General features: G+C 44.4%; 2 protein-coding genes across 4 annotated transcripts in view; one reads left to right on the top strand and one right to left on the bottom strand.

Annotated features, from left to right (window-relative positions):
- CPN1 (carboxypeptidase N subunit 1) overlaps positions 1-14,939 on the bottom strand; it is a 126,364-nt gene that overhangs the window by 99,204 nt on the left and 12,221 nt on the right. The window lies entirely within an intron of this gene.
- LOC135056735 (putative nuclease HARBI1) lies at positions 2,865-7,247 on the top strand. Its single transcript, XM_063962253.1, has 5 exons — positions 2,865-3,682; positions 3,767-4,139; positions 4,452-4,473; positions 5,473-6,027; positions 7,160-7,247. The coding sequence occupies exons 1-3, from the start codon at positions 2,938-2,940 to the stop codon at positions 4,453-4,455; spliced, it is 1,122 nt and encodes a 373-aa protein (XP_063818323.1). The 5' UTR covers positions 2,865-2,937; the 3' UTR covers positions 4,456-4,473; positions 5,473-6,027; positions 7,160-7,247.

Raw genomic sequence — 14,939 nt, 5'->3', positions numbered from 1 at the left:
CACACAAGCCAACTCCAAAAATACATAGAGGCAACATCAAAAACATGGGTGCTGCCCATCTGGAGAGACATCATTTTCTTCTTTTTCTCCCCGCCTGAGGCTGTTCTTCTTTGGAAGGTCTGCGGAGCGACCTTCGTTGGGCCTGCCCAGTGGGCTGTTCTTCCTGGGCAGGGGCAGGGGAGGGAGCCGATGTGGGTGGCTCTCTGCCACTGTGGGCAAGGGAGACAGCGATGGCCTGGAGCCCTTGCAAGATGTTATTTGCAAGGGTTTGGAATGAGGAGGCAAGTTGTTCTTGGCCCTGCCTGATCTCTGCCAGACCTTGGCAGAGTTGAGCAACACCTTGCTCAACACAGGTTCGGTGCTCAGTGAGCCGGACAGCTATCTGGCTTACCTCCCGGATGACCCCGTCTTGAAACCGATTTAGGCTCTCACCATACCTAGCGATTTCAAGCAGGATCTCCGGGATAGCAGAGGGTTGGGTGGGGGGGGCCAGTAGGAACCTGCAGAGGTGGGATTTGTTGGCCCACACTGCCAGACTCACTAGGTCCCTCCACCTCAGCCTCAACCACATAACCGTCCTGTGACTCAAACGGATCACCCCCCTGTGCTGTGTTTTGTGGCAAGCAAATAGAAGAATGTGTGGGAAAAAAGTAGGATACAAAATTAGTTTGTTATTAGAAATACTGTCAAAATTACAGCCAACTAAATGTGTAAACTTACCTTCCAAGTCATGTCCCGTCAGGATCTCAGGCAGGTCCGTGTCCATATGAGACACCCCTTGGCCCTCCTCATAACTGACACAGGGCATCGCCATCTCCTCCAAGTCAGTATACTCCACAGCGACAGGTGCTCCTCCACCTGTAGCCCTTGAGGCATTCCACTCCGCAGCCCTCTTTGCCTTCAGGCGGGATTTGAAGTCGGCCCACCTACATATGTATTGTGAAAGAGGGACAAAGTAGAGTCTTATTATTTGTCTAAGCTAATATATAGGACACGTGTTCTGCTTGTGTTTGCTAGACATAACATCACATGTAACTACATTTTTTAGTCAACTTAGCACAGAAAAAGGACTGTCAATATGCACTTACCGTCGTCTCACTTCCTGTGATGTTCTGACGACAGAGCCAACGTCATTCACAGATTTTGTGATGTCTCTCCAGATGCGAGCTTTTGAAGCTGCCCCCATGTTTTTTGGGCCTCTATGGATTTTGGACATGGCCTGCGTGACCAAGACACGCAACTCCCTCTTAGTGAATGCAGGCTGTCTTTTCTTCCGTCTGGAGGTAGCCTGTGAGGTTTCTTCTTGTTGGTCATCACCATCTTCCTCCTCACTAGCAGCTTCTGCCTGTTGTGTTTGTGTGGCTAAAGCCAATTCTTCCTCAGTTTGGTCACTTTGTGTGTGTGGCAGGGTATCCCCACTCAATTGTTGTGGTTCAGAAGCAGACATTTGCAGAGTACTAGGTCCTGCCTCTTCAACATCCGCAGAGGCGTATTCCAGCATGCGCCTTTGGCAATCTAGGCGTCTTTTCCGCAATGCCATCTCCTGCTCTGCAATGCGGTCCATCTCTGCTGCGATTTGCTCACGAGAAGCCATGTTTGTGATGACGTGTACGGCGAGGTGTGTGCGCTTATATACCTACGTGCGAAGCGTTAATTCACACAGGTGTACACAATCTGGTTGATTGCACTGCTTATTTAAGGGCCTACTTTGCACGCTGTGAGTGTAGGTAGTTTTGAGTTTCACTTGAGTTTGTTGGCTTGTGCGTGAAGGTGCTATAGGAATTTGCAGAGTGAGTAATTGTCAAGCATACATTTGTCCTTTCGTTTGCGTTTTGAATATAGACATTTTTTTGTTGCGTTTTTTCGTTTGTGAGTATTCAGGAAATCTTCTTGGTAATTTTTTGAATTCAAAGTTGTTTTTTTTTGTTTGTTTTTTTAATTTTTATTAAAAAACACAGATATATTTTGCAAGTCCATTTTTGTAAATAAACCTGTGCTTCTTTGATTTGACTGTCATTTTTGTTCTCTTGTAGGAGTTGTTTTTTGGGTGAGGAAACCCTTGTATATTTTGAGTTTTTGGTGTGCAAGAAAACACAAAAACTTTATTGATTTTGGATCAGGTAAGTGCCCTTTGCCTGTGTTGTTGTTTGTTTGTTTGAATGGTCTGTATGTTGTTTTTGACTGTCATTTTTGTTCTCTTGTAGGAGTTGTTTTTTGGGTGAGGAAACCCTTGTATATTTTGAGTTTTTGGTGTGCAAGAAAACACAAAAACTTTATTGATTTTGGATCAGGTAAGTGCCCTTTGCCTGTGTTGTTGTTTGTTTGTTTGAATGGTCTGTATGTTGTTTTTGACTGTCATTTTTGTTCTCTTGTAGGAGTTGTTTTTTGGGTGAGGAAACCCTTGTATATTTTGAGTTTTTGGTGTGCAAGAAAACACAAAAACTTTATTGATTTTGGATCAGGTAAGTGCCCTTTGCCTGTGTTGGTGCCTGTTTGTGTTTGTTCAAAGTGTTGTTATTATGTTTCTTTGCCATTTTGTAAAGACAAGTATTTTTTCTTACCTGGATTGATCTGCAAAGTAGTGTTTTTCTTGCCTGGCCTAGCTACTAAATGGTTTTTTTTTGTTACTTGATTGAATTTTTTCCTTTATTTTATTTTTATTTATATTTGTTTTATGGTGTTTGTGATGTGTTTGATGCTCAGAAATCTAGAAACTTACATTTTTGGTTTTTCTCAAATTAACATATGTAGTTTTTTTTTTATTTTATTTTTTTATTTTTTTACATTTTGATCCTGAATTGAACCCAGAAATAATGTCGTACGCTCCTGCAGTAAGTTGACTCCACCTTTTTTTATACATTTATTGTTTGTATATTTTTTAATAAATAATTTTGGAGTATTAAACATTTTTTTGTTTTTATCTCAAAAAAGTGTGTTATGTCGATATTTATCGCAGCAGAAGCCCTACCTCCCCAACCCACGCCAGCACTCCCACCCCAACCGCCAGCCCCACAACCACAACCGGCTCCTCATCAACCAAGGCAACGGAGGCGTGCTAGGCCACCAATTTTCAGAACCCGTGTCCTACTTTTTGGGATGCCAGATGATGTGGTGGTGCGTAGATACAGGCTGCCACCACATCTAATCCTAGACACTCTCTCCATAATAGAGAGTGATCTGGAGTCTGAAATTCGGTATCCTACAGCAATACCACCATTGACACAATTCCTTGCTGTGTTACATTTTTTGGCTACAGCCTCATATCAACATGTTGTGGGAGACCTGGTTGGCATGTCGCAGGGCCAGTTCAGTAAGGTCCTGCGGCGTGTCTGCCAGGCTTTCCTAAAGCGGGTGAAGCAATTCATTGATATGCCTTTGGATGTTGGTGCCCTAGATGTGGTGAAGCGGCAATTTGAGGAAGGTGGTAGTCGCTTCCCACATGTTATTGGGGTTGTGGATGGCACACATGTTGCTATTCAGCCACCAAGACATAATGAAGAAATTTATAGAAACAGGAAACTGTTTCATTCTCTGAATGTAATGGTTGTTTGTGGGCCATCCCTCCAGATCCTTTCCCTGAATGCCAAGTTTACTGGAAGTTCACATGATGCATATGTCATTAGACAATCAGGGATATGGCAGAGATTAAGAGCAAGTCAACGAGCAGACATGTGGTTATTGGGTGAGTTTGAAGATATTTTTTATCTTAAAAATAAATGAAATTTTATAATATACTCTTTTTAATTTAAGGTTTTTCCTCAAACAGGAGACCGTGGATATCCTTGCACCCCCTGGCTCATGACTCCTTACCGTAATCCCAGGCCAGGACCACAGATGGCATTTAACTCCGCGCTTACTGCCACTAGGCAGCTGGTGGAGCGCACAATTGGTGTCCTTAAAGGGCGGTTTCGTGTGCTCCACCGCACTGGTGGCGACATCATGTATTCGCCGGAGATGGCAAGTAAAATAGTGGTCCTGTGCGCAATACTACATAATATCGCGGTAAGGAGTAGTGTAGAGCTTCCTCAGGCAGAGGAATTGCCTGATGAGGAGCCAGGGGTTGTTCGACACTTCGGTGGTGGGAGTGTTACACGGAGGGGGAGCCAAGTGAGGGCAAGGATTGTTGCCGAATATTTCAGGTATAGTGTTTTTATATTATTTTTATGTTAAAAAAAACAAAGCACAGTATGCTTATGTTTTGTTTGTAATGTTGACATTTTGTTTGAGATTGTAAGGTCATTGTGTAATGGTTTTGGAGTTTTTGTTTATTTGTCATTTTTAAAAAAGTAAAAATCCGTTAACACGTTAAGCTTACAATTTGAGATTAGTACAAAATATAATGTGATGTGGCTAAATAGTGTCCTTATTTGTTTTATATCCTAAAATCTTGATTATTTAAACAAACACAAAAACAAATGAAATTGAATGTTGCCCACTTTGTGACTGTCCAGCTGAATGATCACACAAACTGTGGTGAGTACACAGATATGTTTACAATTTTATTCAAAACTGTGTGTCTCTGTGTCTGTTTGTGTTATGGGTTTTTTTTTTTTTTATGCTAAAATTTACTTCTGCGGATGCGTTTTTCCGCTCGTGCGAAATAACACTGCTCTTCACAGCATTGCAAAGATCAATAAAGTTATTAGAAATGACAACAGATTTATGACCAATCACATGCTAACAGACGCTATAAATATATGCCCAAATAAGGAAAACGCCATTGCCAAGATGCGTGCTGCACCGTTCACCAGGCGTGAGCTCCGCATCCTGGTTGCTGTGATGGACCGCCGCGTAGGCCGCGTTGGGCGCTTCATCCCAAATCGGGTGAAGCGCGAGGCCTACGCGGAGGTCCGCCGCCTGCTGCGGACTCGCGTCCGCAGCAGGCGGTCAATCATTCAACTTGAGAGGAGATGGAGTGATCTCCGCAGGAGGACTCCCGAGCTGTTGGCGGAGATCCGCCAGCAAATACGTTCTATGCATACACGAAGTAAGTTACATTACATAAGAATATTAGCAAACATTGTGCAAATTTACACTAAGTGGTAGGCTAATTGCAACGCTGAGTGTGTTTTTTTACAAAATAGGACAGTGTGTGTGGTTAGGGCAAACAGTACTGACTGTAGCAAACTGTCACCAAACAAGTGCATGTTTTCAAGAATTAATAACCAGCCAGGAAACTGTTCCCAAATACTTGATCATTGCTGCCTATATAATAAGGTGCCTTGAATAGTGATCTGGTGATGTTGCCTAGACCAATCAATATGACTCAATGGACTAGATTACGGAATGAGCTTCAAAGTAAAAGTTAGGACTCATTTTGTTTGCTGTGGCCAACATGAATAGGATTTATACATGTTTGATTTTCATTTCTAAAAAACACTGTATTTTACATGGAACAGAACATTGAAAATTGAAATTGTTTACTATGTAATTTCACATGTAAACTAAATGTTGTCAAAAATATCATTATAGGACAACAACAACGGCAGACCTCTCCGCCCCCTTCCCCTTCCCAGTCCCCCTCCCCTTCTCACTCCCCCTCCCCTTCCCAGTCCCCCTCATCTTCCCAGTCCCCCTCATCTTCCCAGTCCCCCTCATCTTCCCAGTCCCCCTCAGCTTCCCTGGCCCACACCACTTTACACTCCCCTTCTCACCACACCTCTCCATCTCTTTCTGGGACCCCTTCTCCTCCTTCCCATACCCCTTCTCCTTCAACTTCTAAATCACCATCTCTGCCCCCCTCACCCTCTATTGGCTTAACTTTCTCTCCGCCCCCCTCGCCCTCTCAATCAGACCCCCCCTCTGAAATTCCAGCACCAATCCAGCCTCCTTCCCCCATCCAGCCTCCTTCCCCAATCCCTCCTCCTTCCCCAATCCCTCCTCCTTCCCCAATCCCTCCTCCTTCCCCCATCCAGCCGCCTTCCCCCATCCAGCCGCCTTCACCCATCCAGCCAACATCCCCACCCAGTGAATGGGCAGAGGAAGCCCCTGAAGCCAGTTCAGGGAGTGTTCATGTTGCCGTGGAAAGTAAGTTTTTTGTTTTTTTTTTAAAAAATGATTACCTACTTACACTTACAATGACAAAACATGCAGTGTTGTACTGTTTGAAATCTTGTACCAAGGACAAAAATTTGTGTTTTTCTTCATGGTGTACATGTTGCATTTACATATTTGTGAGTGTCATTATATGTACAGTGTTTATGTGTGCAATGTTTTGTGTGTCCACTCTAGGTTGACACTCATTAGGTAGCCAGGGTTGCCAGGACAACAGGGTTTATATGTGGGGTTTTTTCTGGGAAACAGTTAGACCTGAGTGGAGTTTAGTATGTTGTTGGTCTTTTACACTTGTGCCTGTGTAGTCTTAATATTTGCACTTACAAAACACATGCTTCACTTTGTTATGCAGCCTAATGACACAGTGATTTGTGTTGTGAAAGTTACACTCACAAAATGACTATTTGTTAAAGTCAAACCTGTTTGCAATTATTTAGTAAGGGCAGCTTTCAGGGAGTGTGGGAATGCTAGGATATGTTGGCCTTCTGAAGATGTTGATATGCAGTGTGATGATGCAGCACCAAACCCCTTAAAAATATTAAAAAAACACTCCAGATGTGAATGAATGCCAACATGGTGTAACAGTGACGAAGATGGTAGTTATCTTTAACATGGGATGTCGCCCATAGCAACCAATACAAATAAACTTGACAATTGGGGAACCACTTCTACAAGATAATCATCTTATTTTGGCTTGTTTGCTATGGGCAACGCTCCATCTTAAAATGAACTCACATAGTAGTAAATGTAGCCCATGGTCTAGAATACTGTAAAAAGTATCCAAAAAAGCCTGAGCAGGCTTGTGTGTTTTTCTGCTAATGATTGTACCATAAAACAGCCATGATGTATAAACTTTGCCATTAAGCATGCCTGTCCAAACTGCGCAACTGCAACTGTAGAGAAACTACACATCCCAGCATGCCCTGACACAGGTTTGGCATTCCCTGGCCCCAAAACTGAGTTAACGCATGCTGGTATATGTAGTTTCACACCAGCTTGAGGGATGCAGTTTGGACATGCCTGCATTAAAGTGTGCTTTGTGCCTTGCTTGTATAATAAGCAATGTGAGTAAGTTAGTAATGTTTATGTTATCTTTTAATTTCAGATGTTGCCGTTGGAGATCCCACATCGTTGCGGGAGATTGTGGGAAACATGAGGCGACATCTCCAGGCCTTGCTGGGTCTGCTAGATGATATGGAAAATTTTTGTTAATTTTTTTATGTTTTTTAAAACCAAAAATTATCTTATCATTTCTAAAAATCTTTAAAAAAAAAATAAAAGAAATTTATTATACTTAAGCGGGTGTTTATTATTTAATAATGCAATAAAGGAACAGCAGATTGCAGAACAAACATTTCTTACATTAAACATTTCATACAGCTAACGTAAGTTTTTTTAAAAATCTAAAACAAACATGTTATTGGCTAAATAAACATGCAAAAACCTTCATTCACATACAAAAACTCTACTTTAATAAATACACAAAACACATTAGACCAAGCACATTGCAAACATCTATATTTATATTAAACATGTAAATAGAAATAGGTTCTTTTATGGCTACAAAGTGTTCTTCAGGTATTTATAAAATACTTAATTGATCATGAACATTACAATTCAGTCACTAATTGGATTTGTAATTGAGGAGGGCTTGTGGACTTTTAATTGGAAGGTGTTATTCCACTTAATAGTAAAAAAAAACAATGTGGTGCGTTTCTACGCAAAAGTGAGCACTTTAACTGATAAATGTGTAAATCTACGACTACCTAGTATTTTTACGAATAAGTATGTGTTAATGCGATAGTTTCGCAATGCTGCGATGGTTTCGCATTGCTGCGATGTCATTTGGCGTACGCCCACTTTGTGTAATACTGCGTACGAATGTGCAAAAATACGTTGGGGGCGGATGTTCGCAAATTTACTACACTAACGCAACTTTGCGAATATGTTGTGCGAACGAAAAACTTAGCGACCAACTCGGAATGAGGGCCCATGTACATTGCAGGTGGGGCAGATATAACATGTGCAGAGGGAGTTAGATTTGGGTGGGGTGTTCAAACTGAAATCTAGATTGCAGTGTAAAAATAAAGCTGCCAGTATTTACCCTGCATAGAAACAAAATAACCCACCCAAATCTAACTCTCTCTGCACATGGTATATCTGCCTCCCCTGCAGTGCACATGGGGCCTAATTCAGACCTGATCGCTAGGGTGCGTTTTTTGCATCCCTGCGATCAGGTAGTCGCCGCCTACAGGGGGAGGGGGAATTCGGTGTGCAGGGGTGCGGTCACATGTGCAGGAGAGCTGCACAAACAGAAGTTTGTGCAGCCTCTACACAGACCAGGACTTACTCTTCCAGTGCGATGATCGTCCGATGCGCCGGCGCATTACGGTGCATACGCATGCGCAGTACAAGACCCGATCGCTCGCTGTGTGAAAACGCACAGCAGCGATCAGGTCTGAATTAGGGCCATGGTTTTACCCATTAGAGAAAGATTTTACTGTTGCAATCAGGTCTGAATTAGGCCTTTTGTCCTGATTCTGACTCATACACAGCCGTGTCTGTGTCTTTATTCAGATGCCACTGCAAAGCCCGTGCCTGTGGACATCTGTGCGCCTGAATGTGCAAGGACTGAGAAGCCCACTGTCAGCGTCTGTAGCCTCTGTGATACGACTGGCGCGTCTTACATGCACCATGTGCAGATTTTCCATCTGAGTATGGCCTATGTGGGCAATTAAGCATCTGTGTATGGAGTGACTTCAGCAACATGCCTGAAACACTCCCATAACATGCCCATATCTGCGTCCGACTAGCCACCTCCCAGTCATTCCCAGGAACGCCCATGCACAGGGAGCACTAAAGTCCTGTTACGAGGCTGGAGTGATTAAATGTATCCAATACCAGAAACAAACAGCCACAACAGGAAGTCTTATGCGAGTATCCACCTGTATTCTGAGCCACCGGGATCTCTGCAACTGCGCCGACACAAGCCGACCGCCTGCTAGAGCAACTGCCATGATATAATAGTGTAACTCAGATTCAGGCCTTTAATCTTCAACCAGTAACCTGACACTTTGCTAATTCCTTTTTTAATCAGGACATTTCCCCAGCGGGATCAGCAGCCAGTTTAACTTTTCACAAATAAGAACTACATCACCGTGAGTGGTAATGGGACCTTGTTAAATCATAGGGGCTTATTTATCAACGAGTGATAAAACTCGTTGTGAATGATAAATCTCATTGCTTCCGATAAATGGTGCTCAAGCCAATCAGCTCCCAACTGTCATGTGTTCAGTTCCTAACTGTCATGTGTTCTGCGTTCAGTTCCTAACTGTCATGTGTTTGAAAAATGACAGTTGGGAGCAGATTGCCTGGAGCACCATTTATCAGAAGCAACGATATTGATCATTCACAACGAGTTTTATCACTCGTTGATAAATGGGCCCCTTAATCACTTGCTATTATTTCTGGTGATACAATCCCATTCCCCCCCCAGAAAATGTGAGCAGGCAACGTCCCGTAACTCCAATCCTGACTTCAAACTAGTGATGTGCACCGGACATTTTTCGGGTTTTGTGTTTTGGTTTTGGATTCGGTTCCGTGGCCGTGTTTTGGATTCGGACGCGTTTTGGCAATCCCTCACCTAAATTTTTTTGTCGGATTCGGGTGTGTTTTGGATTCGGGTGTTTTTACAAAAAACACTAAAAAAACAGCTTAAATCATAGAATTTGGGGGTCATTTTGATCCCATAGTATTATTAACCTCAATTACCATAATTTCCACTCATTTCCAGTCTATTCTGAACACCTCACAATATTATTTTTATTCCTACAATTTGCACCGAGGTCGCTGGATGGCTAAGCTAAGCGACACAAGTGGCCGACACAAACACCTGGCCCATCTAGGAGTGGCACTGCAGTGTCAGGCAGGATGGCACTTCAAAAAAATTGTCCCCAAACAGCACATGATGCAAAGAAAAATGAAAGAAAAAGAGGTGCAAGATGGAATTGTCCTTGGGCCCTCCCACCCACCCTTATGTTGTATAAACAGGACATGCACACTTTAACCAACCCATCATTTCAGCGACAGGGTCTGCCACACGACTGTGACTGAAATGACTGGTTGGTTTGGGCCCCCACCAAAAAAAGAAGCAATCAATCTCTCCTTGCACAAACTGGCTCTACAGAGGCAAGATGTCCACCTCATCATCATCCTCCGATTCCTCACCCCTTTCATTGTGTACATCCCCCTCCTCACAGATTATTAATTTGTCCCCACTGGAATCCACCATCTCAGGTCCCCGTGTACTTTCTGGAGGCAATTGCTGCTGGTGAATGTCTCCACGGAGGAATTGATTATAATTCATTTTGATGAACATCATCTTCTCCACATTTTCTGGAAGTAACCTCGTACGCCGATTGCTGACAAGGTGAGCGGCTGCACTAAACACTCTTTCGGAGTACACACTGGAGGGAGGGCAACTTAGGTAGAATAAAGCCAGTTTGTGCAAGGGCCTCCAAATTGCTCTTTTTCCTGCCAGTATACGTACGGACTGTCTGACGTGCCTACTTGGATGCGGTCACTCATATAATCCTCCACCATTCTTTCCATGGTGAGAGAATCATATGCAGTGACAGTAGACGACAAGTCAGTAATCATTGGCAGGTCCTTCAGTCCGGACCAGATGTCAGCACTTGCTCCAGACTGCCCTGCATCACCGCCAGCGGGTGGGCTCGGAATTCTTAGCCTTTTCCTCGCACCCCCAGTTGCGGGAGAATGTGAAGGAGGAGATGTTGACGGGTCACATTCCGCTTGACTTGACAATTTTCTCACCAGCAGGTCTTTGAACCTCTGCAGACTTGTGTCTGCCAGAAAGAGAGATACAACGTAGGTTTTAAATCTAGGATCGAGCACGGTGGCCAAAATGTAGTGCTCTGATTTCAACAGATTGACCACCCGTGAATCCTAGTTAAGCGAATTAAGGGCTCCATCCACAAGTCCCACATGCCTAGCGGAATCGCTCTGTTGTAGCTCCTCCTTCAATGTCTCCAGCTTCTTCTGCAAAAGCCTGATGAGGGGAATGACCTGACTCAGGCTGGCAGTGTCTGAACTGACTTCACGTGTGGCAAGTTCAAAGGGTTGCAGAACCTTGCACAACATTGAAATCATTCTCCACTGCGCTTGAGTCAGGTGCATTCCCCCTCCTTTGCCTATATCGTGGGCAGATGTATAGGCTTGAATGGCCTTTTGCTGCTCCTCCATCCTCTGAAGCATATAGAGGGTTGAATTCCACCTCGTTACCACCTCTTGCTTCAGATGATGGCAGGGCAGGTTCAGGAATGTTTGGTGGTGCTCCAGTCTTCTGTACGCGGTGGCTGAATGCCGAAAGTGGCCCGCAATTCTTCGGGCCACCGACAGCATCTCTTGCACGCCCCTGTCGTTTTTTAAATAATTCTGCACCACCAAATTCAATGTATGTGCAAAACATGGGACGTGCTGGAATTTGCCCAGATGTAATGCACGCACAATATTGCTGGCGTTGTCCGATGTCACAAATCCCCAGGAGAGTCCAATTGGGGTAAGCCATTCTGCGATGATCTTCCTCAGTTGCCGTAAGAGGTTGTCAGCTGTGTGCCTATTCTGGAAAGCGGTGATACAAAGCGTAGCCTGCCTAGGAACGAGTTGGCGTTTGCGAGATGCTGCTACTGGTGCCGCCGCTGCTGTTCTTGCTGCGGGAGGCAATACATCTACCCAGTGGGCTGTCACAGTCATATAGTCCGGAGTCTGCCCTGCTCCACTTGTCCACATGTCCGTGGTTAAGTGGACATTGGGTACAACTGCATTTTTTAGGACACTGGTGAGTCTTTTTCTGAGGTCTGTGTACATTTTCGGTATCGCCTGCCTAGATAAATGGAACCTAGATGGTATTTGGTACCGGGGACACAGTACCTCAATCAAGTCTATAGTTGCCTCTGAATTAACGATGGATACCGGAACCACGTTTCTCACCGCCCAGGCTGCCAAGGCCTGAGTTATCTGCTTTGCAGCAGGATGACTGCTGTGATATTTCATCTTCCTCGCAAAGGACTGTTGGACAGTCAATTGCTTACTGGAAGTAGTACAAGTGGTCTTCCGACTTCCCCTCTGGGATGACGATCGACTCCCAGCAGCAACAACAGCAGTGCCAGCAGCAGTAGGCGTTACACTCAAGGATGCATCGGAGGAATCCCAGGCAGGAGAGGACTCGTCAGACTTCACAGTGACATGGCCTGCAGGACTATTTGCTTTCCTGGGTAAGGAGGAAATTGACACTGAGGGAGTTGGTGGTGTGGTTTGCAGGAGCTTGGTTACAAGAGGAAGGGATTTAGTGGTCAGTGGACTGCTTCCGCTGTCACCCAAAGTTTTTGAACTTGTCACTGATTTATGATGAATGCGCTGCAGGTGACGTATAAGGGAGGATGTTCCGGGGTGGTTAACGTCCTTACCCCTACTTATTACAGCTTGACAAAGGCAACACACGGCTTGACACCTGTTGTCCGCATTTGTGTTGAAATAATTCCACACCGAAGAGCTGATTTTTTTTGTATTTTGACCAGGCATGTCAATGGCCATATTCGTCCCACGGACAACAGGTGTCTCCCCGGGTGCCTGACTTAAACAAACCACCTCACCATCAGAATCCTCCTTGTCAATTTCCTCCCCAGCGCCAGCAACACCCATATCCTCATCCTGGTGTACTTCAACAGTGACATCTTCAATTTGACTATCAGGAACTGGACTGCGGGTGCTCCTTCCAGCACTTGCAGGGGGCGTGCAAATGGTGGAAGGCGCAAGCTCTTCCCGTCCAGTGTTGGGAAGGTCAGGCATCGCAACCGACACAATTGGACTCTCCTTGGGGATTTGTGATTTAGAAGAACGCACAGTTCTTTGCTGTGCTTTTGCCAGCTTAAGTCTTTTCATTTTTCTAGCGAGAGGATGAGTGCTTCCATCCTCATGTGAAGCTGAACCACTAGCCATGAACATAGGCCAGGGCCTCAGCCGTTCCTTGCCACTCCGTGTCGTAAATGGCATATTGGCAAGTTTACACTTCTCCTCAGACGATTTTAATTTTGATTTTTGGGTCATTTTACTGAACTTTTGTTTTTTGGATTTTACATGCTCTCTACTATGACATTGGGCATCGGCCTTGGCAGACGACGTTGATGGCATTTCATCGTCTCGGCCATGACTAGTGGCAGCAGCTTCAGCACGAGGTGGAAGTGGATCTTGATCTTTCCCTATTTTAACCTCCACATTTTTGTTCTCCATTTTTTAATGTGTGGAATTATATGCCAGTATCAATAGCAATGGCCTACTACTATATTTACTGCGCACAACTGAAATGCACCACAGGTATGGATGGATAGTATACTTGACGACACAGAGGTAGGTACAGCAGTGGCCTACCGTACTGCTATATATAGTATACTGGTGGTCACTGTGTCAGCAAACTGCAAAACTAAAATGCACCACAGGTATAGAATGTAGATGGATAGTATACTTAATGGATGACGACACAGAGGTAGGTACAGCAGTGGCCTACCGTACTGCTATATATAGTATACTGGTGGTCACTGTGTCAGCAAACTGCAAAACTAAAATGCACCACAGGTATAGAATGTAGATGGATAGTATACTTAATGGATGACGACACAGAGGTAGGTACAGCAGTGGCCTACCGTACTGCTATATATAGTATACTGGTGGTCACTGTGTCAGCAAACTGCAAAACTAAAATGCACCACAGGTATAGAATGTAGATGGATAGTATACTTAATGGATGATGACACAGAGGTAGGTACAGCAGTGCACTCTGCACTGTACTCCTCCTATATAATATTAATTATACTGGTGGTCCCTAGTCCCCACAATAAAGCAGCACACTGAGCACAGATATGGAGTGTTTTTCAGGCAGACAACGTATACTGGTGGTCACTGTCAGCAAAACTCTGCACTGTACTCCTGCTATATAATACAGCTGCTCCGCAGTCCCCACAATTAAGCAGTGTGAGCACAGATATATTATGCAGCACACTGAGCACAGATATGGTATGGAGCGTTTTTTTCAGGCAGAGAACGGATAAAAACTGGTGGTCACTTATCAGCAAAACTCTGCACTGTACTCCTCCTGACAGCTGCTCCCCAGTCCTCCCCACAATTAAGCAATAAAGCAATCAACTTCAACAATAAACGGAGAGGACGCCAGCCACGTCCTCTCCCTATCATCTCCAATGCACGAGTGAAAATGGCGGTGACGCGCGGCTGCTTATATAGAATCCGAATCTCGCGAGAATCCGACAGCGGGATGATGACGTTCGGGCGCGCTCGGGTTAGCCGAGCAAGGCGGGAAGGTTCGAACCTGCCTCGGACCCGTGTAAAAAGGCTGAAGTTCGGGGGGGGTTTGGTTTCCGAGAAACCGAACCCGCTCATCACTACTTCAAACACAGAGGAAGAGACCAGGATGGGAGCGATGCAGAGGAAGAGTGACAATTCTATATATGGAAGAAGGCGAGCGCTGCCCTGCTTCCTGCATCTGAACAACTGATGTTCCTGAACCGATGGAATTTTTACACTGGGAAATAATAAATTCCTTATGGTGCTTATATTAACATTAACACACACTCATGTAACTTTCCCTGTGGTTTATACCATATACAGAAACAAGAAACATATTGTTGGTATTTGCAAACATGAAAAATATCCTTTATTATTATTTTGAAACAAGAATGTGCTGCTTTTACTCTTGCCACAACCAATTCCTACTTGGGGGGATATTCAATTAGTGCAGAGTTTTCCAACAGTCAGAAAATCAGCACTCGACCTGTGGGTATGCAAATAGCGGGCAT

Source organism: Pseudophryne corroboree, chromosome 3, assembly GCF_028390025.1.
Source record: "Pseudophryne corroboree isolate aPseCor3 chromosome 3, aPseCor3.hap2, whole genome shotgun sequence".
NCBI classification, from domain to species: Eukaryota; Metazoa; Chordata; class Amphibia; order Anura; family Myobatrachidae; genus Pseudophryne; species Pseudophryne corroboree.
The sequence above is the reverse complement of the archived record's forward strand: the minus strand, read 5'-3'. Positions and strand labels throughout refer to the sequence as shown.

Coding starts and splice junctions, on each gene's coding strand:
- LOC135056735 (XM_063962253.1), top strand. CDS start 2,938: ATGTCGATATTTATCGCAGCAGAAGCCCTACCTCCCCAACCCACGCCA. Junction 3,683..3,766: donor AGCAGACATGTGGTTATTGG/GTGAGTTTGAAG, acceptor TTCCTCAAACAG/GAGACCGTGGATATCCTTGC.